Source organism: Schistocerca gregaria, chromosome 2 (genome assembly GCF_023897955.1).
Source record: "Schistocerca gregaria isolate iqSchGreg1 chromosome 2, iqSchGreg1.2, whole genome shotgun sequence".
Classification (NCBI taxonomy): domain Eukaryota; kingdom Metazoa; phylum Arthropoda; class Insecta; order Orthoptera; family Acrididae; genus Schistocerca; species Schistocerca gregaria.
Genome location: NC_064921.1, coordinates 688,629,924 through 688,653,227, shown reverse-complemented (window position 1 = coordinate 688,653,227; position 23,304 = coordinate 688,629,924). Strand labels below are relative to the sequence as shown.

General features: G+C 45.1%; 1 protein-coding gene across 2 annotated transcripts in view; it reads left to right on the top strand.

The window, feature by feature from the left end:
* The window catches only part of LOC126334769 (nuclear pore complex protein Nup214), a 146,958-nt gene that overhangs the window by 16,902 nt on the left and 106,752 nt on the right, over window positions 1-23,304 (top strand). For both annotated transcript variants that reach the window (XM_049997349.1, XM_049997350.1), the window contains exon 11: window positions 21,806-21,996. In XM_049997349.1, the coding sequence (XP_049853306.1) occupies window positions 21,806-21,996 (191 nt within the window). The remainder of the gene's footprint in view (window positions 1-21,805; window positions 21,997-23,304) is intronic.

Here is a 23,304-nt window from a genome sequence, read left to right as displayed (position 1 = left end):
AATTTACAAACAATGTAAAAAAGAACATACAAAATAAAGATCGTTAAGTGTAACCACGGGAAGCTGATTAGCAATAATTTTAGGATTGACTTATGGTACATGCAAGATGATTAATCCCAATTTCAGGCAAGAGGTGAAACTTTTAATATGAGAAATGCACATAGGAAACCAATATCAAGTGCTAAGCACAGAGAATATAAACTGAAAGAATATATTACTGTAAATGTGCTGAGGAAGTGTCTAGTACCATGATAGAAAAGGAGGAATGATGCTGTAGAAATGGATGATAGTACTGTGGTGTAAGTTCGATGGAGCTCTGGGAGATTTCTATTCTTCCAAGGCAGAAATAGTTAATAAAATCTGTAGGGATATGTGGGATTTATAAAGTTATTCGTTATAGTAACTGGAATCCATGAAAGATTACTAACATATTTACAGAAATACTTTACTGGAGAAAGTATAGGTAAGTATCCATACATCAGCCTGAGATCATGAAAGAAACTATCGAAAAGTAATTTTAACCTCAAGCTTAAACAACTTCATGTCATTTTTCATTCGGTAGAAAGACTTTTAAAATACAGTAGATGACACTCGTAGACAGATTAGTAATTTACATCCATGCAAATTTAAACAAAACGGAAGTGGCAAATATGAAATCTCAATGGAAAATATCTCTCTCTCTCTCTCTCACACACACACACACACACACACACACACACACACACACACACACACACACACACACACACACGCGTGCCCGAATGTAACTCACATACATAAGACTGCCGTCTCTGGCAACTGAAGCCACTCTGCAAGCAGCAGCACCAGTGCATGATGGGAGTGGTGACTGGGTAAGGGTAAGGAGGCGGCTTGGCTGAGAGGGGGGAGGGGGGACAGTGAAGTGCTGCTGGGGAGCACACAGGGATGAGGTGGAGAGAAGACAGAGGGCAGCGGTGCGCAGTCGGAAGGTTAGACGGAGGGTAGGAAGTGGTTGGGGGTAGCGGAAAAGGAGAGAAGTAAAAAGACTGGGTGTGATGGTGGAATGAGGGCTGTGTAGTGCTGGAATGGGAACAGGGAAGGGACTGGATGGGTGAGGAGAATGATTAACAAAGGTTGAGACAAGGAGAGTTACCGGAACGTAGGATATATTGCAGGGAAAGTTCCTACCTGCGCAATTCAGATAGTCTGGTGTTGGTGGGAAGGATCCTTATGGCACAGGGTGTGAAGCAGTCATTGAAATGAAGGGTGTCGTGTTGGGCAGCTATCTCAATAACAGGATGATCCACTTGCTTCTTGGCCACAGTTTGTTAGTGGCCATTCATGCGGGCAGACAGCTTGTTGGTTGTCGTGCCCATGCAGAAGGAGCACAGTGGTTGCAGCTTAGCTTGTAGATCACATGAGTGGTTTTTCATCTATCCCTGCCTTTGATGGGATAGGTGATTTTGTGACTGTACTGGAGTATGTGGTGGTGGGAGGAAGTATGGGACAGGTCTTGCATCTAGGTCTGTTATGGGGATATGAGACGTGAGGTAAAGGGTTTGGGAGCAGCGGTTGTGTAAGGATGGACGAGTGTATTTTGTGGGTTCAGTGGATGGCAGAATACCATTATGGGAGGGCTGGGAAGGATAGTGGGCAGGACATTTCTCATTTCAGGACATGAGGAGAGGTAGTTGATACTCTGATGGAAAATGTAGTTCATTTGCTCCTTTCCGGGGTTGTACTGAGTTATGAGAGAATGCTCCTCTGTGACTGGACGGTGAGACTTTGGGAGGTGGTGAGAGAATGGAAAGATAAGGCATGGGAGATTTGTTTTTGTGCAAAGTTGGAAGGATAATTACAGTCTGTGAAGGCTTCAGTGAGACTCTCGGTATATTTTGAGAGGGACAACTCATCACTGCAAGTAGCTCTTGGTGTGGAATGGGTGGCAAGCTGTCAAAGTGGAGGTATTGCTGGTGGTTAGTAAGTTTGATATTGAGAGAGGTACTGATTCAGCCATCTTTGAGGTGGAGGTCATCATCTAGGAAGGTGGCTTGTTGGGTTGAGTGGGACCAGGTGATGCAAATTGGGGAGAAGCTGTTGACATTCTGGAGGTTCCTTTCCATTATATCGTTTCATTCATCCATCTTCTGTGCTGTATGACATTCCTTAAACTCATTACCTTGTGTTTGCAACACCATTACTTTCCTACCTGGTTCATGTTGCATTGCTGTGTTTCTTTCTGGAATTATGTACAACCTCAAAATCAAATTCACTCAATCATACTGCCCATGATGTAAACCTACTAGACAGATTCTTCAACATCAACTACTATTACAATGCTGCATGATCCTCTGTTACTCAAATCATCTTTCCATAGATATAACACTTCAAATGAGGTGATTCCATAGATATGCCTCAACATTTCCTTGCCCATCATGTGGTAATTCTTCTCCACTGACTTCATCTGCTTTGATGCATAGGCGACCAGATGTTTCACTCTCTCAACCTCCTGACTTGGCATGCAACCGAGTGCATGATTGGGCACATCACATGATAGAATGAATTCCTTATTGATATTCAGAGACACTAAGACTGGACTAGCTACCAAAGCTTCTTTCAGTTTCTGAAAAGTGTACCAACAATTCTCCTACCATAAAAACTTCTAACCTCTCCTCCTCAAGTGTGTTAATGGTCTGGCAGTACTTTCAAATCCTTTTATGGACCTTCAATAATAACACGTGACACCAACGAACTGTTGCAGTACATTTACCGAGTCAGGTACAGTAAAAACATATACGGCTTTGATTACTACCAGGTCTGTCTTAAGCCCAACCTTACTAATTATGTGACCTTTTTTAATGCAAAAATAATACTTCTCTGTACATAGCATTAAATTTGCCCTCAACCTCAAGAATACCTCCCTTAGGCATAGTATGTGCTGCTCCATGTCATTCACAAAGATGATTATATCATCAATATACACCAGGCATTGACATGCTTTTAAACCTCTGAGAACCTCATCCAATAATCCCTGAAACATTTCAGATGCATTTTTCAGTCCAAAACGTTTCCTCCTCACGACAAAGAAAATGGTGTTTTTGGTCAGTCCCCTGCAGCCATTTCCAGTCAATGTTAGCCACTTTTCAAGTCCATTGTTGAAAAATACTTGCACTGGCCTAAGTAGTTATGGTTTCCATGATGTTCAGTAAAGGGTTGGCATACAGGTGTTGATAATCGCAAGAAAACCTGTATTTTTGTGATCCATCTGCTGATTGTCGGGCACAATGATAATTACATCCCCCCACCCTTCCCCCAGGGGCTATTACTTTGCTCCATGATCCTATCCTTCAGCTGCTGATCTATGAATTTCTCCAGAATTGTCTGCACTCTCGGTACTCTGTATGGTTTGTGGTAAACCAGTGATTCATTTCTCATCAGTATTTGGTGCAGTGTAATATGTGTTGATGACAGTGGCTCCTTTGGAAAGAAACAAGCTCTTAAATTCCAACAGTAATTCTTCTATCTGTTCCTTATCACTCCCTCGTAATTCAGTTTCAGTGATGTTTGGTGATCTTGTCCCTGTCTTCTTCCTTCAGGATATCCAGGTTATCAGTTAACAACACGTTTATTAATCTTAAGTCCTTGGCTGGCTCAATGCTTCATTTACTTCCAGCAGGTCTACTACACACAACATCCCTGCTGGTGAGTTTGACTTAACACTAACCCAAAACGATTTTCCAGTATCTATTAGTACATCATTGTGTGGATCAAACCTTAGTGTGAGTGTTCACAGTTTAACTGATTTGTTGCACTCTATAGACTTCTCTTGTGACATCACTACATTGGCAATAGTTTTGCTCAGCTGAAGCACTTTTCTGTCAGACTCCCCAATGTGATGCCGAAGGTCGATTTGGCACAATGCTGATGCAAAAAATCCATCTTCAGAATCATGTATAGTCCTCACTTATGTGTTGTACAATTTCACGGATTCAACTGAACTCTACCCAGACAAAAATCAATGTCCACCAATCCCAACAGTGTGAAATCTTTATCTCCTACTCCTTGCAGTCTATACCGTGGTGGTTTCCTCTGCTTTTGTTGCATCCGAACCCCACTGGCAATCGACACAAGCACCCCTGTGTCCAACGTCATCATGTAATTCTTCTTCCCCACTGCCCCTTCCACCCCACATTCCATTTCTGCATATGACTTCATAGCACTTAATTTTACTGGGAATGCCTGTAGGTGGACCTCCAATTCCCTTTGGTATTTAACATGTGCTTGTTCCCTGGTCCCCCTTTGAAATGACCACTACACCATGCTGACTACCACTGTTATTGCCACTGTTTTGTGGCTGACGTGTCCTGCCTTAACTTGTACATACAACTATGGATCTTCCCTAACCTATCTGCAAGTTCTTCTCCTGATTGTCCATGCATCTTTATTACCAGGCTCAATTGTTTTCTAAAATGTCTGGCACTGTTCTGCTTCCTATACATTTGAAGTAAGCTCTTTTTGAATTAAAATGTTTCAGCTCCATTGAAAGCTTCTGTATAACCCACATAAGCTATTAATTCTGCAGTTAGTCTTAATTTTGCTACCTTCAAAAGTTTCATGTCAAGCCATCCTTCCATCTCTGCCAAATTCCTGAGATCCTCCAGAAAAGCTTGCACATCCTCAGTTGATTTACTGGAGAAAGGTGCAACTAAATTCGCAGCTGACAAATCTGTATCTCACCGTGGCAATTGGACTCATAATAAACTGTACAACTCCCTACCAGCTGCTGTTAATTGTACTACCCTTTTCAACAATACATGCACTACCTCTGGTTCTGACACTCCTTGTGTCCCCGACTCTCCCAAAGCCTTGCCCTTGTCATTAGTCATTTTGGAACACCAACAATTACAAGAGACATAAAATTAGACATATCAACTTAACTCTTACATCTAATCATCAGCCATTTTGATTCCCAGCAATGGTCTAGTCATGTTATGCTTACATATGAAACACACTACTGCTATCAATGCTGTACATTGTGCTGAATGACCGAAGCTACATTGGATACATCTGATAGGCACTAGCCAATTGTTTCCCCTGTTACCTCTAAAGTGTGACAAATCCACTGGCTCCTTACTTGTATAAACGTTCACCTTGCAAAATGCGTGGAAGTCAACCTTCTTCACCACAACAAAGACTCTTTGACAACAACAGTTCAATTTCTTGGCTCACTGTACCGTAGACCATAGGTTCGGAAATTATGTTAAAAGGCTACACCAGTACTCTGACACCAGCTGTAAGTGGTGTGGTAGAGGTGGGTTGGGAGGCTGCCATGCAGCTCCAGTTGAACAGCCTGTACCTCTAAATGCTTTATTATGGCACCCTGCCATAAATCAGTACAGAAGGCAGCCACTTGACAGTGGCATTAAGTGGCCTTCTGTATGTTTTCACCCCCCAATGCTAACAGTATAGCATCAGCTGGTGCAACTGCTTCTGTCAGCAACAACTCCAGCTGCAAGCAACGGTGGCTAGCTGTGACTGTATGTGTTGAGATATGGCTCGCTCACCCTGCTCTGTCCACAATATGGTCAGCCAGTGACGTAATGGCTATATCCAACTCCCCGAGTTGATGGCTGGTGAACTGCTAGCCAGGGCCGGTGTTGGCTGTAGTGGTGCCGGCTCCAGCTCCTGCAGTCTCAGGACGAACTGCTCTGGCACACAGTCAAACTATGGTCTATGAACACATTCCAGACAGCTGTCAAGTGGCACAGCTCTGTGGTCGCAGGGGTGTGATACTAACAGAAGAGACTTTAGTATAAATGGCTGCACTTGTTTGGGATCATAAAGCTGTCTTCAAATTGAGTATTGGTTTGAGCCCTGCAGTTGTTTCCAAGCTATGGAACTCTTCCTGCTTTCATCCAGTGTTCGAACATATTTAACTGACCACCTGTAGGGAGTGGAATGTTGACCATAGGTGTTGTTTGCTACTGATGTGGATCAGTTATTATTCATTTTGTAAATCCTAGTGCAAAGGAAAATTTTCAGGGACATAAATCAAGCCAAGATACAAAAGAAAGAAATAATGAGTAAAACAAATTATGCAGGTGGTACTAAAATCAACTTTTGTATCTATACAGGCATGACAATATCACAAAACTGTCATTGTAGGCACAAAATATTGTTACATTAGCTGACAGTGGCTCAACTTCAAGACTAGGTATCTGAACTTGAGAAGAGGGAATGAAATTAGATGTGCAGGCCAATCTGTGGGCGAACAGAGTGTCTGAATACAACATAAAGATGAATGTGGAGCAAACATAACACGCCATCATGGGCATCAGAATAATATAATTACATGCAAAACAGAACATGGCGCAAGTTGAGGTCTGAGGTAGCTGATGCTCACATAAGAACTGCTAGATGAGGCCTATTTTCATCAGCAGGTAAACACCTGGGTCAGTGGCTCTGCCCATGCAACACTTCACACTCACCCTCTGTTCAGTGCTGTACTCTGGTACAATACCAATGCCAGCTCATCTGCACCTATCTTGATATCTACTGGCATGGTTACTAAATCCTTTGCCCTGTAAACATCATGTAGGGCCAAAAACGGCCAGGTTGTGCTGCAACCTCCAAAGCAAAATCAGAAAGGGCCTGAGATATTTGGAAATGGGTCGATTACAAAAGGTAACAGTGCCAATGAAGCTGTCTCTTGTCAGAGGAGCAGAAGGTTGTGGAGGCTGGAATAACAGTTGGTTCACCAGCATACCTAGCCACTGGTGAGTGGAGGAGGAGGGGGGCAGGGGGGGGGGGGGGGGGAAGGCATCATCAATTCAAATCCTGTGGGCTCTGCAATGGTTATCATGGAGCCCTGCTCCATGGTGGGGTGAATGCTGGTGGAGGGCACAGTTGGGGCAGGAGCAGGTGGACATGTTGCCACAACTGGAAGCCTCCCACCTGAACAACTCTGTGACCAACCCCATTGCCCAGTTGATTTGGTGTTGGCTTGTACCTATGCTGCAATGGTCATGTGTACAACTGACTGGAATGACAGATCTGCTACTCCTGTGCACCCTCCACCACAAACAAATGAAGACCTTTATGGTCTGTCAGTATGCCTGCTGGCCACCCCTGCTGATGGCCTAAAGGTGGCCTAAGTGGCAGCCCTGCGAGAAAAATGTGGTGGACTGTAACAATCCTGGACACAAGGTTCTGGGTGCAACAGGTCCAAAAGACAATGTGGCTGGTGCCCACACAAATGTTCTGCCAGACTGCACCTGTTAACTGTCATTGCCCAATATGCTACAAGAAAACTGGACAGTGCATCATTGTGAGACAGTGCAGAAAAGGATTTCTTGTTTTGGGTTTTAAATGTTCTCACAAATTGCTCCACCTCACAGTTATAAGTCAGGAAAAATGGGGCTGTAGCCAGACAGGGAATACTATTGAAAATGCAAAAATCTGCAAACTCCTGTGACAATTCCTGTGACTGACCATTATCAGAGTCAAGAATCCCGGGATTGCTCTTGATAGCAAAACTGACAAACAACATGTGATTGGTTGTGGTCAACATTATGGAGGATAGTTTCAGTATGTATAACAAATATTACAATGCATTGACCACCAGCCACCATGTGCTTCCCAAAAAAAGGGCTTGGAAAGTCGACATGCTCCTTGTCCCAATTACGCTCTGGGACTGACCAAGGGGGAAACTGATGTGCTGGCGGAGCCATGTTCTGTGGACAGTCCGTGCAGCCCGACCCAAGATGTTAAATATCGGAATCGATCACTGGCCAATTGAGATGACGGTGCACCATACATGACATACTCAAGAGTGACACATGTAGCAGGCAGAGTATGCAAGGATGCTTTGCCAGAGGGATGACCACTTAACAGCTTTGCACTTTTCCGTCATCAGCATGAGTAACCCCTGGACAGTGTCGAACTGATGCCACAACAGAGAAAAACATACGCCATGTTGGATCTGCTCCTGAAGGAGCAGGCTCAGGCCATCTCATCTGGACTGCCGAAATGGTTTTCCAGAAAAGCAGATTAACAGCTTTGGCAGCTGTGACCTCCTGTGCTATCAAAGGAAAATCCAGTGATATCTGCTGCAAGGTATTGCCCAGTGCAAAAACTCGAACCTTCTGTTGATCAAACTCCAGATCGGGTCCTACTGGCAATTGCAATAGCACATCTGCATTAGTATGCTGTGCGGTTGGACCCGAAACAGATGTCATGGCAATAAGTACTGAGAAATAGGGGCCACTTCTGCAACCATTGGGCAGTCCAATATGGTAGCTTAAGCATGAGGCTTAATAAGGAAACCAGTGGCTTTTGGTCACTAATAAGACAGAACTTTGCTATAAAAAAAAATAAATAAATAAAACCACCAGAAATAATATCCAGTGCCGTCTTTTCCACCTGTGATTAATTACATTGCACTGTGGAAAGTGTCTTAAATGCGTAAGTGATGAACTATTCGGTTCTGTCTGGATTACGATGCAACAGAACGATGCTATGACTGACATGAAACTGCCAAACCCGACTAATTGTGGCACCTGCAAATTATTGGACCGTATATCCTATGCTGCTGCTGCTGCTGTTGCTGTTGTAAGTCATGTGAATCTGCAGTCACAGCGAGCTTAGCGAAAGAAGGTTCAGTCAGCACCATGTCATAGTGTGAAATGTGGGGTCAGGTATAAACATGGTAATCATGTCCTTAATTAGCAGCTTTGTAGGTAGCACACTGAGGACAGTCAAATCTATACTTACGTCAGAGAATTTTCAGGTCAGCAATCAACGCCGCATGTGGCTGTCCAGGGCCCTTGTGATGCTGGTTAAACTGTAACCAAGCTGCCACCACAGTGTTTGATGACGGTTATACTGCAAGAGCAACTGACATAGATGCTTAAAGTTAAATATCTCATGCTTGGCAGAGGTCTTCAAATTCTGCATGATTTTGTATGATCCTGCACTGCTGGACAACAACTGGTGTACGAATTCCTACGATCTTTCTGTAGACTCTTCAAAGCCAGCAAACGGCATTGAAGCTGATGGGGAGAACGGGATCTCTGCAGGTACCTGTCTCACCACCCAGTGCTGCATGAATATGGAGCAATTCCAGTTTCTGCATCTGCTCTTGCTTCAGTTTTTATAGCTGCTCCTGAAACCACATCTGCTTGTACCAGCATGACAAAAATGCTGGGTCCATAGTGGACAGAATTTAACACTATGAAAAAGAAAAGCATTACATGTGTAAGAATGTTCTATATCACGGTTTCTGTGTCTACACAGGCATGACATCACTATGGAACTGTCATTATTTGCAAAAAATATCACTGCACTAGCCAACAGTGGCTCATCTACAAGCACTGGTGCTGAACCTGGAAAGAGGAAATGAAACTCAACATGCAAGTCAATCTACAAGTTTGGAGAGGGCATGAACACTGTGTATAGACAGGCACGGAGCAAATACAACATGCCCAGTACAAGCAACAGAATAAACTAAACACAGAAAAAAGAGCATGACACAAGGTGAAGGCCAAGTCCAGGGTGGTTCTTGTCCACATAAGAACTGACAGGCCAGGGCTTTTGCTGCCAGCAGGTAAACACCTAGGTCAGTGGCTCTGCCCATGCAACATAGCACTTGTGGGTTACTGCTATTTTCTTGGTTTAAGTAAAACACACACATATCCAAATCCACCCACCCACAGCCATGTACTCACTGATGGTTTAAAAATAATATGCTGCATCTCACAGGAACTGCTTTACCTTTTATTTTGTTGCAACATTATACAGTGTGCTGACTTCTGCAGATTTATAATTATTGTATTTATAGCTTTGTCACATCAAGCTTCCATCTCTATTTGTACTGTCTGGTTGATTAAACTGGAACGAACAGTACAAATTCTTCTGTCTTCAGAACAGGAAGATCATGTCAAAGAATTATCATCAAAAACTTTGTTCATAGTTGCCTACAAAAACCTCCTGTGTTTATGGTATGGAGCAACATCATATGCTGATGGTACATTTGGGAAACTTAGTATTTGTAAGTACTGGACACTTTATATAATTAAAATTGATCATTTAATCCAAACACAGCTGTGAAATAATGGTTGTAGGTCAATAACAGTTTCTGTATCTATAGTAACAGTGCATGCAGTTGAGAATGGCAATAAAAATACAGTCACTTCAATAATTCCCCCTGCATGTCCGGGGGTTAGAATAGCGCCAAGATATTGATGCCTCATATCCAGCATGGTAGCCAGTCCGTTGTGGTGAGGCCGTCACGTACCCTGTTGGTTACAGCCCTCTGAAAACACAGGAATCACTCTGCTGATGCCTGCACCGTTAACTCCCCACGTATGCCAAGGAGTAGATGCCCGCCACCCTGGGTCATCGGGGCTCCTGGCAATGGCCATCTTGCCACGTGGCCTTTGCTGCGGCTGGGTGGCGCACATGGGAAGGGACCCTGGTCGGAGTGGGTGGTATCAGGGCAGATGACATGCCATGAAGTATAGTACGTCATCTCTTGCAGGTGGTCCACAGCTGGCAGTCTCTAAGAGTTCATGGGCTCAATTAAACACACGGAAGTATGTCCCTAAATCATTCCCCTCCCTGGCCACACCATGGGAGGAACGTCAGGCTAAGGATAGCAGCAGCTCTTATTCGCCCCAGTACTTTTTATGTTCAAGAGGTGATGGGGAATCTTTCATTACGATGAAGCCTCAGTTTTTTTGTTGAGCATTTAGAGAACAAGTTAGGGGAGGTGGAGGGCTTTTCCAAAATGAGATCTGGGTCAGTCTTGATCAAAACAGCACCCTCTGTCCAGTCATGGGTGTTCCTCGCTTGTGACAAGCTGGGGGATGTTTCTGTAACCATCACACTCCATAAGAGCTTAAATATGGTCCAGGGTATCATATTTCACAGGGACCTTCCTTTTCAGTCTGACAATGAGCTGCATGCCAATTTAGAGTGGCGAGGTGTACATTTCGTTCGGCATGCCCACCGGTGCCTTCATCTTGGACTTCGAGGGTGACAAATTGCCCAAGAAGGTCAAGGTGATGGTCTACTGCTGCGACGTCAAGTCATAATCCCTCCCCTGATGCGGTGCTGGAAGATCGGCCATATGTCTTCCCGCTGTACTTCAGCCCCACCTGTTGAGATTGTGGACATCCATCGCATTCCAATACTCAATGTGCCACGACTCCCATCAGTGTCAACTGCAGAGAGCATCATTCACCTTACTCGCCAGACTGCAGGATTTTACAGAAAGAGAGGAAACTGATGGAGTAAAAGACCCCTGACTGACTGACCTACACTGAAGCTAAGAGGAAATTTGAGTGCCTACATCCTGTGGCGATGAGCACTTCATATGCTGCTGCTACGAGAACAGTTGTCACCCCCACTAGTTCCTTGAATTCCTGTCACCTGTCAGCACCCGGTGACTACACCTGCCCCATGATGGTGGGGAGCACTTCCCTCCCTATTGCTCCCGCACCACCTACTTCGGGAGCAACACCCCACCAACCATTGGGGATTTCAGTCCCCACTTCTGAGCCAGAGAAGTGTAAGGCTTCTTTGGCACCTCTCGCTAGGAAGAGGTCCCTTGGGTCACTCCCTTTCCAGGTTTCTGCTAGTGGGAAAGATGACACCCGCCAGTGGCTGAAGAGCGCAAAAGCAGCTGGTTGTAGGGCTTCACACCCATCCTCAGTCCTGGAGACTGATTCAGTGAAGTCCTCCCAGCCAAGGAAAGCTAAGGAACAGCATGAGAAATTGAAAAAGAAGACCCCCAATAACAAGGAACTTGGGGTGGCACCCACACCACTGCTACCTAAAAGCTCTGCGTCTGAGGACAGGGTGGAGATTCTGGCATCCACTGAGGACCTGGATTGCACCGGACCCTCCAACACAATGGATATAGACTGCTCAGGCAAAAAGTCAGTGGCAGCAGGTGACCCTGAGGCATAAACTGCCTCATTGAATGTTCCATGCCTTCCCTGCCTCACGATGATGACATCCTCCAGTGGAATTGTGGCGGTTTTTTCCACCGCCTGGCTGAGCTACAGCTACTGTTAAGCATTACACCTGCTTTCTGCATTGCCCTCCAGGAAACCTGGTTTCTGGCAGTGCGACCCCTGCCCTCTCCGGCTATAAGGGATATTACAGGAACCGTAGTGATTATAATCGAGTGTCAGGTGGAGTTTGCGTTTATGTCCTAAACTTGGTCTGTAGTGAAACTATGCCCCTTCAAACCCCTCTTGAAGCCATGGTTATCAGAATAAGGATGATGCAGGAAATAACTGTCTGCAATGTGTATCTTCCTCCAGATGGTGCAGTACTCATGAATGTATAAGCTGCATTGATTGATCAACTCCCTAACCCTTTCCTACTTTTGGGAGATTTTAATGCCAATAACCCCGTGTGGGATGACACTGTGTTTGCTGGCCGAGGCAGAGATGTCGAAACGCTGCTGTCTCCGATTGACCTTTGCCTCTTAAATACTGGGGCCAAATTGATAAATTGATTTATCAATTAACAGCCCAGTCCTGTCCACTGGAACGCACATGACGACCTGTGTGGTAGTGACAACTTCCCCCATCTACCTGTCACTGCCCCGGCATCAGGCCCACGGGCACCTGCCCCGATGGGCTTCAAACAAGGCGGACTAGGAAACTTTCACCTCTGATGTCACAGTCGACTCTCCCCCACATGGTAACATCAATGTGATGGTTGAGCAGGTGACTATCACAATGGTTTCTGTGGCAGAAAACACTGTTCCTCGCTCTTTAGGGTGCCCCCGGCAAAAGATAGTCCCTTGGTGGTCGCTGGAAGTCGCTGAGGCAATTATGGGGTGTCAGTGGGCTCTACAGCAACATGAGCAGCACCCTTCGCTAGAGCATCTGACAGTCTTTAAGTGGCTCTGTGCCCATGTGTGCCAGCTTATAAAATGACAGAAACAGGAGTGTTGGGAGAGGTACGTGTTGACCACTGGGTGCCGTACGTCACCTTCCCAAGTCTGGACAAAGATCATTACCATTAATGGTGTGCTCTATGCTGGTGCAAACATGATTACCGAGCACTTTGCTGAGCACTATGCTCGAGCCTCTGCATCGGAGAAGTAACCCCCCCCCGCCTTTCACACCCTCAAATGGTGGATGGAAAGGAAAGTCCTCTCGTTCACTACAGGCCACAGTGAACCCTATAACGCCCCATTTACAGAGTGGTAGCTCCTCGGCGCACTTGCACATTGCCTCGACACAGCTCCTGGGCCGGATCAGATCCACAGTCCAGTCAGTCTCTTGTCTGACTACAAGCGCCATCTCCTTGTCATCTTCATCCGGATCTGGTGCAATGCCATCTTTCCATTGCAATGGCAGGAGAGAACCATTTTTCCAGTGCTCAAACCTGGTAAAAATCCACTTGATGTGGATAGCTATTGGCCCATAAGCCTCACCAACATTGTTTATAAGCTACTGGAACGTATGGTGTGTCCACAGTTGGGTTGGGTCCTGGAGTCATGTGGACTACTGGCTCCATGCCAGGGCGGCTTCTGCCAGGGGCACTCTACCACTGATAATCTGGTGTCCCTTGAGTCTGCCATCCCAACAGCCTTTTCCAGACACCAACACCTTGTTGCCATCTTTCTTGATCTACGAAAAACGTATGACACCACCTGGCGACATTATATCCTTGCTACATTGTAGAGGTAGGGTCTCCAAGGCCTCCTTCCGATTTTTAACCAGAATTTTCTGTCGCTCCATACTTTCCATGTCCAAGTTGGTGTCTCCCATGGTTTCTACCATATCCAGGAGAATGGGGTCCCGCAGGGCTCTGTATTGAGTGTATCACTATTTTTGGTGGCCATTAACAGTCTAGCAGCAGTTGTAGGTCCATCTGTCTCACCCTCTATGTATGCAGACAACTTCTGCATTTCGTACTGCTGCACTAGTACTGGTGTTGCTGAGCAGCGCTTACGGGGAGCCATCCACAAGGTGCAGTCATGGGCTCTCGCCCACGGCTTTCCGTTTTTTTCCACTAACTCGTGTATCATACACTTCTGTCGGTGTCATACCGTTCACCCGGAACCAGAATTTTGCCTTCATGATGATCCATTAACTTTAGTGGAGAAATATCGATTCTTCGGACTGGTTTTTGATGCCTGGTTGACTTGGCTACCTCACCTTCGTTAGTTTAAGCGGAAGTGCTGGCACCACCTGAATGCCCTCTGCTGCCTGAGCAACACCAACTAGGGTGCAGATCGCTTTACTCTGCTGCAGCTTTACAAAGCCCTTGTTCAATCCCGGCTTTGAGTCTGGTTTATGGGTCAGCGGAACCCTCAGCATTGCGTGTACTCGATCCAGTGCACTAATGTGGCGTTCGCCTAGTGACGGGAGCTTTTAGAACAAGTCCAGTGTCATGGTGAAGGCCAGAGTCCTTCCATTGCAGATCTGATGTGCATAACTGCTCGCAAGTTACATTGCACACATTCGTAGTTTTCCTGAGCATCCGAATTGCTGTCTCCTTTACCACCCGCGGAAGTTCATCTCCTGCATCGGCTGCCCAGGTCAGGGCCAACGATTGCGGTTCACATGCGATCCCTTCTGTCGTCTGAACTGGAGTCCTTCCCTTTACCACCTCCCATCCAGGTCCGTTCGCATACACCTCCATTGTGTACACCTAGGCTGCAGATTCATCTGGACCTTTCACATGACCCTAAGGACTCAGTTACTCCTGCCACTCTTCGCTGTCACTTCCTCTTGATTCTTGACGTGTTCCGGGGCTCTGAAGTGGTTTACACTGACAGCTCGATGACTGATGGCCACAGAGGCCATTTTGAACAGCATTACTTGCCCGATGGCTGCAGTATATTCACTGAGGAGCTGGTGGCCATCTTTTGTGCACTTCGGTATATCCATTCATGCCCCAGGGAATCGTTTCTTCTGTGTACTGACTCCTCGAGCAGCCTAGAAGCTATCGACCAGTGCTACCCTTGCCATCTTCTGGTGGCGTCCATCCAGGAGTCCATCTATGCCCTACACTAGTCCCGACATTCAGTGGTATTTGTATGGACCCCAGGACACATCAGCACTCCAGGCAACAAACTTGCTGACAGGCTGCCCAAACAGGGTACGCGGAAACCGCTTCTGGAGATAGGCATCTCTGAACCTGACCTGCATTCTGACCTACGCCGTAGCGTTTTTCGTCTTTGGGAGACAGAATGTCATAGTACACACAAGCAGCTGTGTGTCATTAAGGAGACTACGAATGTGTGGAAGACTTCCATGTGGGCCTCTCGCAAGGAATCTATGATCCTCTGCCTGCTCCACATTGGCCACACTTGGGCGGCCCACAGTTACCACCTGATTGTCGGTGTGGCGCTCAGTTGACAGTGGCCCATATTCTGATGCACTGTCCCACTTCGACTGCCCAGCGACGAAATCTTGGGTTACTGGACTCATTTGCCGCTAATTTCATCTGACAATGCCTCATCTGCTGATTTAGTTTTACGTTTTATTCGTGAGGGTGGGTTTTATCATTTGATCTACATTTAAGCGCGTGTCCTTTGTCCCTCTGTGTTCTCCACCCTAGTGCTTCTAGGGTGGAGGTTTTAATGTGTTGTAGAGTGGCTCGCTTCTCCTTTTTTATTCTCATGATCAGCCAGCCATAATAATCTGCTTTGTTGTTTAATCTCTTCATCCCTTTTCGTGCGTTTCTGTGCTTTTCTTGTCCCTTTTGTCCATTTACATGTTTGTTGCCCTTCATTTTTGTTGTGATTTTTTTTTTCTTTCTTTCTATTTTTAGTTGTCAGACTCGTTTATTTTATTCTCACGCTTGCAGCATTGTTTTATTCGGAACAAGGGACTGATGACCTCATAGTTTGGTCCCTTCTCCCTCTTTTAATCCAACGCCCAACTTCAATGCTGCAACCATTCTGTACATCATCCTTGTGCATAGGTGGGTCAGTTTCAGTTTTAAATATAATGATCTTCAAGTGGAGTGGAGTTTACAAGAGCATTACACCATTACAGAATGAGACGGAAGCAACTGTGATCCAGACTGAAATAGAATGACGCGGTGATTTCACATTGGTAGCACTGGGTGATGGCTGCATACACAGCTGTCAATACTGTCTGAAACTGCTCATGGCCAAGCTTAGCTGTTGAGCACCAGCATAGGCTGATTGAGTAACATGTGACAGGCTGACATCCTGTGTCATGCTGAACTTTGAAGGATGGTGAGGTGCTGGTTCGATTAAAGTAATAACCTTGGGTTACCACAATCGTCTCCTTTTGTCTTGGCATCTGTAAGCTGGGGCCACCCCAGTATCCCTCCCTTGTAGTGTTGGACAATGTTGAGCGCTCAGGAAGGCAGCATCTGTATCTTCTTTGGTACCACTAGTGGGTTCCCTCCATGCCTTGTCAGCCTGCATTGAATAGGGCCAAAAGTGACCAGGACAGTGACGGCATCACTGCCGGTGAGTGCTTGCAGGCTGGAAGATGGGCTGGCAGCCACTGGTGGCACCAACACTTGAACTGGATCCGTGGATGTGCCTGGAGGCAGGAAGTGGCTGCAGCAGAGACGGTGCTAGCTATCCATGTGGCACCTTAAGCTGCTGTGTATGGCCATCTGCACCTGGGGCCTGATGAACTCGTGGAGGTCTGGAAACAAAAATGGAGGCAGGTGCGCAAAGCCTAATATCATATGGGGGCACAATCTGCAGAATGGCCAGAGAGGTCAGAGGTGAAGTAGAAGAACCAGATGCTGGAAGAAAGGATGATCTCATAGGCATGTGCGGAGGCGGTGGTTGCCAGGCCTCCCTTACAGAATCCAACACTCGCAGTGATCAAACTCGCAATTGCAGACAACCGTCCTAAGTGTGTAGCGCATGGTCATAAGTGCCTTCGAGAGGCCTTGATGTAGGGTCCAGTAAATTCAGCACTGTGCATGGCTGGCAGTCATGCAGTGGCTCTGCTAGGCTCTTCTCACTGATGGGCATGGACCTATAATAACTAAGGAAATATGTGAGAGCCTCTTCTACAGGGGAATTAGCAATATAATTCTTCATTTGCATGTTAAAAGTTTGGACTAGGTGTTCTGCCTCCTTGTCCAACCGAGGGTGGAAAAGGGGTGCAAAACATGATGAATAACATGGTGTACATAAAAATTGTGAAAACACTGAGAGACGGAAGTGTGGATTGTTGTCAGTTACCAGCATGTGGGAAAGTCTTTCAGTGAAGAATACTAGAGTGATAGCCCCAGCCCCAGTGTTGCAGCAGTTGACAATGTGTGGAAATTGGAAGTAAGTGTCATCAACCGGCAACCAATAAGCATCCTAGAAGAGGCTTCCAAAGTAGACATGGACACACTCTCAAGCCTGCGATTGCTCAGGCTGCTATGAATAATGTTGCCTGGGACTGGCCTGGTGGTGATCTCATTTAGAACAAGGAGGGATTATGCATGAGATGCCAAAATGGTTCAGATGTAGTAGATGATGAATGCTGTGTCTGAGAGATACTTGAATGACCACCCTTGTAACAACACGTTCTGTGGACAAGAATATGATGCCACCAATGAGCATGAGTCTGTGCTGAACACTGAATAATTGCTGATGGGATCTGATGCATGAGCCAAAGGTCACATAGGCCCTCGTTGCTGATTGTTTTGTTACTTGTGATAGAGAACAGGGTAGGGGCAGGGGCTTGAACAACGTGAGTACTGATAATAGTGAATCCATCCACTGTCTGCAAAGCTTCCTTGTCGAGGCAAAAACAAAGTACTCCATCTCGATTGAAATGAGGGTCAAGGTACCGTTGATAAATGCAAAAGAGCTTCTGCATTTGAATGCTGAGCCATAGGTCAGAAATGAATCTCATAATTATGTCTACTAAGGAACATGGGCCACTTTTAAAGTCTATGGGCTGCCTTGTCCAGCAAGTGTACTGTGGTTCTAGACGGAGGGAGTAACAGCTTGTGATAAGTCACCAAAGGAAACATAATGCTGTAAAGACGCACACAAAACTTCTTGATAGTCTAAATAATAGCAACAGCCTCCTTCTCTATCTCAGAATAATTCTCCTGTGCATCATTAAGTGTCTTGATACAAAAGCAGTGGGCTGCTTTGAACCATCCACATAATGTTGTCAACAAAGCCCCCACATCATATTGTGATGGGTCCATTGCAACCACAAGCTGTAGTCCCAGTTGATAGGTGGCCGAGAATGGGGCAGAATGCAAACCATCCTTCAGTGTCTTGAATGCATGGTTGCAGGCGGGGATCCACGCAAATGCTACACCTTTCTTAAGCAGGTGATTGAGAGGGTAGGAAATCGAAGCTGCCTGTGGAAGGAACTGGTGGTAATATGTGTCTTTGCGTAGGAATACCTGAAGCTCCTTTACATTCTTAGGAGGTGGAAGGGCTGCTGTGTGAGTATTGATTTGCTGAGTCTCCCAATGAGAAATAACATGTCTCAAGTATTTTTTACAAGGTTGCAAGAAATGTGACGTCTGCAAATTACACTTGAGACCTTTGTCGTGCAAGGTGTGAAACAAAAGACAGAAGTTGCTAAGGTGGTCCTTTTTGGTGGGAATGGTAACAACAATGTCACTGATGTAATTGATACTACAGGGAATTTGTTGGGTAAGCTGCTCTAAATAGCGTTGACAAATTGGTTGGCGCAGTTGAAATGCCAACACCAATTAGTTGTGCCTGTAGAGGTCATACAGCGTATTAACAATAAGAAGCTGATGTGATAATTCATCAGTTGGCAGCTGTAAATATGCTTTCAACAAATCTAGTTTTGAAAAATATTGTACATCCATCAGCTTCATCATAAGTTCATCCAGGCGAGGAATGGGATAAGTGTCGACCAAGAGCTGTGATTAACCATCACCCTAAAGTCACCACAAAGACTGAGTTTGTCTGTCGACTTGTTGGTAACAGTGTAGTCCATTGAGTGGACAACATGGGTTCTGATGTCTAAAGCTGTAAATCTGTACATTTTTTCCTTCACTTGAATGTGAAGTGAGTGGTACAGACCTGGCATGGAAAAAATTGACTTGTTTTGTATATTTGAGAGTGATCTGCGCCATATAATCAGTAGCATTGCTGGGTCCTGGTGAAAAAGGGATAGAATATTACTTCCACAAGTCATCCAACTCTTGATAAGTCATAAGATCTGATATTAAATAAATGGGACTGGAGATTGTAACTCCAGAAGCCCAGAAAGTCTCGAAACCAGATTTCTATAAGGTCACTGTCGTCAACCAGAAATTTCGCTGACTGAATCACCAAATTGTACATTGTTTCCACAGTAAATTGGCTCAAAATAGGAATCTGTCATGTATTGTAACTGACAATACAGTGTGAAGTAGCCAGCATTGGAAGAGAACCAAGACGGAGATAAGTATCGACTTGGAGGTGTATTGGGGTGCTGTTTATATGCACATTGTTGAACAGTTTCTTAGAAACAGTTGCAATATCTTCAAATAAATCACTAACAGTCCATAGATTGAGATATGAGAGGCACAATGGAAGCTGGCCGAGTGTTGCATACAGGTGCAGTGTGATCTTCCTTGTGTCACAGACGGTGCAAGACAGAATGTTGTGACCAGGCTAGTTGGTCGTGTTTACCAAAACAAGCAGGGTAGGAGGGCAGAGCTTGTGGAAATTTTTCCACCATGGCCATAACTGTGTGTAGCTTGGGGATCAGGCACGCTGCACTACCATGACGTCTGCTTCCAAAGGCTTACTGGAACGTGTATGCCTGGTGCTGTCTAAGTTTACAGTGGCCATGTCAGCCCAAGAATCTAATTGACAGCTTCAAATACTTGCATGACCTTGAGTACTTCTTTTAAAGAGGGATCTTCAAACTGCAGTGCCCTTTGGTGAACTTTCGTGTTGGGGCTGCCAATATGGTAGCTTCTCTAACCATAGTATTGGTGTATGATTTCTGAGATTTAGCAATAATGAAACTACACTTGTGTCTTAACCCCTGCAGTACCACAGCCCAAGTGTATTAGGATTGCTGAGGTTGCTTTCTGTGCTGTTAAAACTCCACTCTTGTGTAAATCACTTGAGTGTGATTGCCATGATACGAACTCAGCAAACAACACACTTCGTCAAATGACAGAGATACAGGATCCTGAAGGGGAGATAGTTTCCATAGAAAGCTATACATTTGTGGGGAGATCCATGAGAAAAAAGCTCTGGGTTTGAATAGAATGACGTGATGTTTCCACAAGATGGTGCTGGGTGGCAGCTCCATGCACCACTCTCACGGCTGTCAGCTCTGTCTGAAAATGCATCCCCTGGCAGCTGAACTTAGCCACTGTGCACGATCATGTGCAGATCGAATAACACATAATGGTTCGACGCCACACATCCTGCTGAACTTTGTCGGATGTTGCATGTAGGTGGTAACTGCGGGTTACCATAGTATCTACCAGAGATGTCTCTCTCAATTTTGTTACAGCATTGTTTGCTGTTACAAATTGGAGGAACCATTAGTGAACTAACATCAATAAACATATGTTTGGAATAAAGTGAAACAGCATCTAACGTATCAGCTATAGTTGTCATTTGCTCATTAACCTTCAGTCATGCTTTTTTCCCACTCTTTTAATTCACCCTTTCCTATTTCCAGCCTTTCAGTACAAGAGTGTACTTTTTTCCTCTGTTTCTCATTCGACTGTCCCCCCACTGCCATTTGTGCAATATTTGGGTACATTCATATGTCATGAGGTTGGATCCCATTGGAACCATTGCATGCAGTGACTGTGATCTAATTCAAACAGGAAGTAAGTCAGGAACCAGTTATGATTAAGTCTGTACTTTATTGCAGAGCCAGATTTCAACTACAGTATAGCTATCATCATTGCATATGAAGTGAGTATCATAGACTGGACAGGCTTGGAAATGCAACCCTTAGCATGCACATAGCTTAATTCAAATTCAACTGAAATCTAGATCTGCAGTAGAGTACAGATAGAATCGTGACTTGTTGCTGACTTACTTCCTGTTTAGACATTTGTATGAGCTATACTTTGGGATGCATTGCGAGTGATTTATATGACATGTTTTGCTGTCATTGTCATTATCATCTTCATGATTATTTATCATATTCATTTATTATGTGCTAACTTCAAAAATAATTTTACAATAATGAAAATTCTGGGTGGGATCAATCTATTTATCTGAAGCTGACTGTTGTGTGTGTAGGGAGACTTGTAACAGAGAAGGAAAGGAATCATGTCTCTCATTACCTCCCCCCCCCCCTCCCCCCTTCTTTGCCCCCAGTTACCAACATGGTCCCCTCCCCCCACTTCTGTGAGTCTGATCAGCCACTCGTCAATCATCATTGCTGCTGCAGCTGTGGAAGGGTGCATTTGGATGACATTGCGATTGCGAGTCCACCTAAACTCGAAAAACAGCAGTAGCTCAAAAGCTAGTAGGGACTGTACTGTTACATGTGCCTATGGGCAACTTTCCATACAGATTCAGTCAAGTGGTTGCCTGTCTTACGAATATAATGCAACAATTAGTCATGCCGACATTCTTTGTTTCTACCAGCTATCTCTTTGTTATGTACCTTGGCTTGACCTACATCCCTGAAAATTTTCCTTTATGAAAGAATTTACAGAGTGCTGAGTGACTAAATTTAGTCTCCTATTTATTTAATGATTTAATTAGTGTAGAATGATGATATTCACTGTTTAAATTTCTCAGAATCTATACTTACTGTGCCTTATGCTTTCATTAATTTGATTCCTTTGATTGATAATGTTGTTAATGTTACTGAAATCACATCGCTTCATTATTTTTAAGGTTGGAATACAGGAAGAAAGAACATTATTGCAGAAAAAAGTAGAAAATATGGAGGAATTTTGTCGTGAGCTTGAAGAAACAACACGGGCTCAAACAACTGAGGTGCAATCCCTGAGAGGCTTGATGATGGAAACATTTGTTTGGGTAGAGGATGCCAGATCTCGTCGACGGAAAATTACCAAACCACCTGAGTAACTACACAAATTGCTATATACGGTTTTTGCTGCTATAAATAGTTTATAAGGATGCCATATTTTTTGTGTATTTATGTGACTGAATGACGAATTTAGTGAAGAGAAATGGTTAAATACACTCATCAAAAGAAGTTTTGCATCATCCCGGTTCCCAGAACTTCTGAAGATAGATGTGGACTGTGGATATTGTATCACAGACACAGTCACTTTGACTGTTCAGAGATGTCACTAACCTTGCCCAAAGATGTAAACAACCATGCATGAGCAGTGCCTATTAGATGGAGGGGGTCCAACAGCCAATCAGTTCATCATTCCACCAGGAAGGAAGTACACGGCTGGTGTTGTCTTTAGTTCAACCATGCCTAGATGGTCAATACTGTGGTTCGATTGTGCCCACATTGTTACTTTGTACCAGGAAGGGCCCTCAAGAAGGGAAGTGATCCAGGTGTCTCGAGGTGAACCAAAGCAACGTTGTTTGGACGTGGAGGAGATACAGAGAGACAGGAACTGTCGATGACATGCCTCGCTTAGGCCACCCAAGGGCTACTATTGCAGTGGATGGCCGCTACCTATGGATAATGGCTCAGTGGAACTCTGACAGCAACACCAACATGTTGAATAATGCTCTTCATGCAGCCATAGGACGCCATGTTACGACTCAACCTGTGCGCAGTAGGCTGCGTGATGAGCAACTTCACTCCCGACGTCCATGGCAAGGTCCATCTTTGCAACTGCAACACCATGCAGGCCGGTACAGATAGGCCCAACAACATGCCGAATGGACCACTCAGGATTGACATCACATTGTCTTCACCAATGAGTATCGCATATGCCTTCAACCAGACAATCATCGGAGATGTATTCGGAGGCTACCCGATCAGGCTGAACGCCTTAGATACACTGTCCAGCATGTGCATCATACATGTGCATCCCTGCTGTTTTGGGGTGGCATTATGTGGGACCTAGATTCGCCCCTGGTGGTCATGGAAGGTACCATAATGGCTGTGCAAAATGTGAATGCCATCCTCCGACTGAGAGTTCGACCATATCAGCAGCATATTGGCGAGGCATTTTTGTCTTCATGGATGACAACTCACATCCCCAACATGCACATCTTGTGAATGACTTCCTTCAGGATAATGACATCACTTGACTAGAGTAGCTAGCATGTTCTCCAGAGATGAACCCTATCGAACATGCCTGTTAGATTGAAAAGGGCTATTTATAGACGACATGACCCATCAACCACTCGGAGGAATCTATGCCGAATCACCATTGAGGAGTGGGACAATCTGGACCAACAGT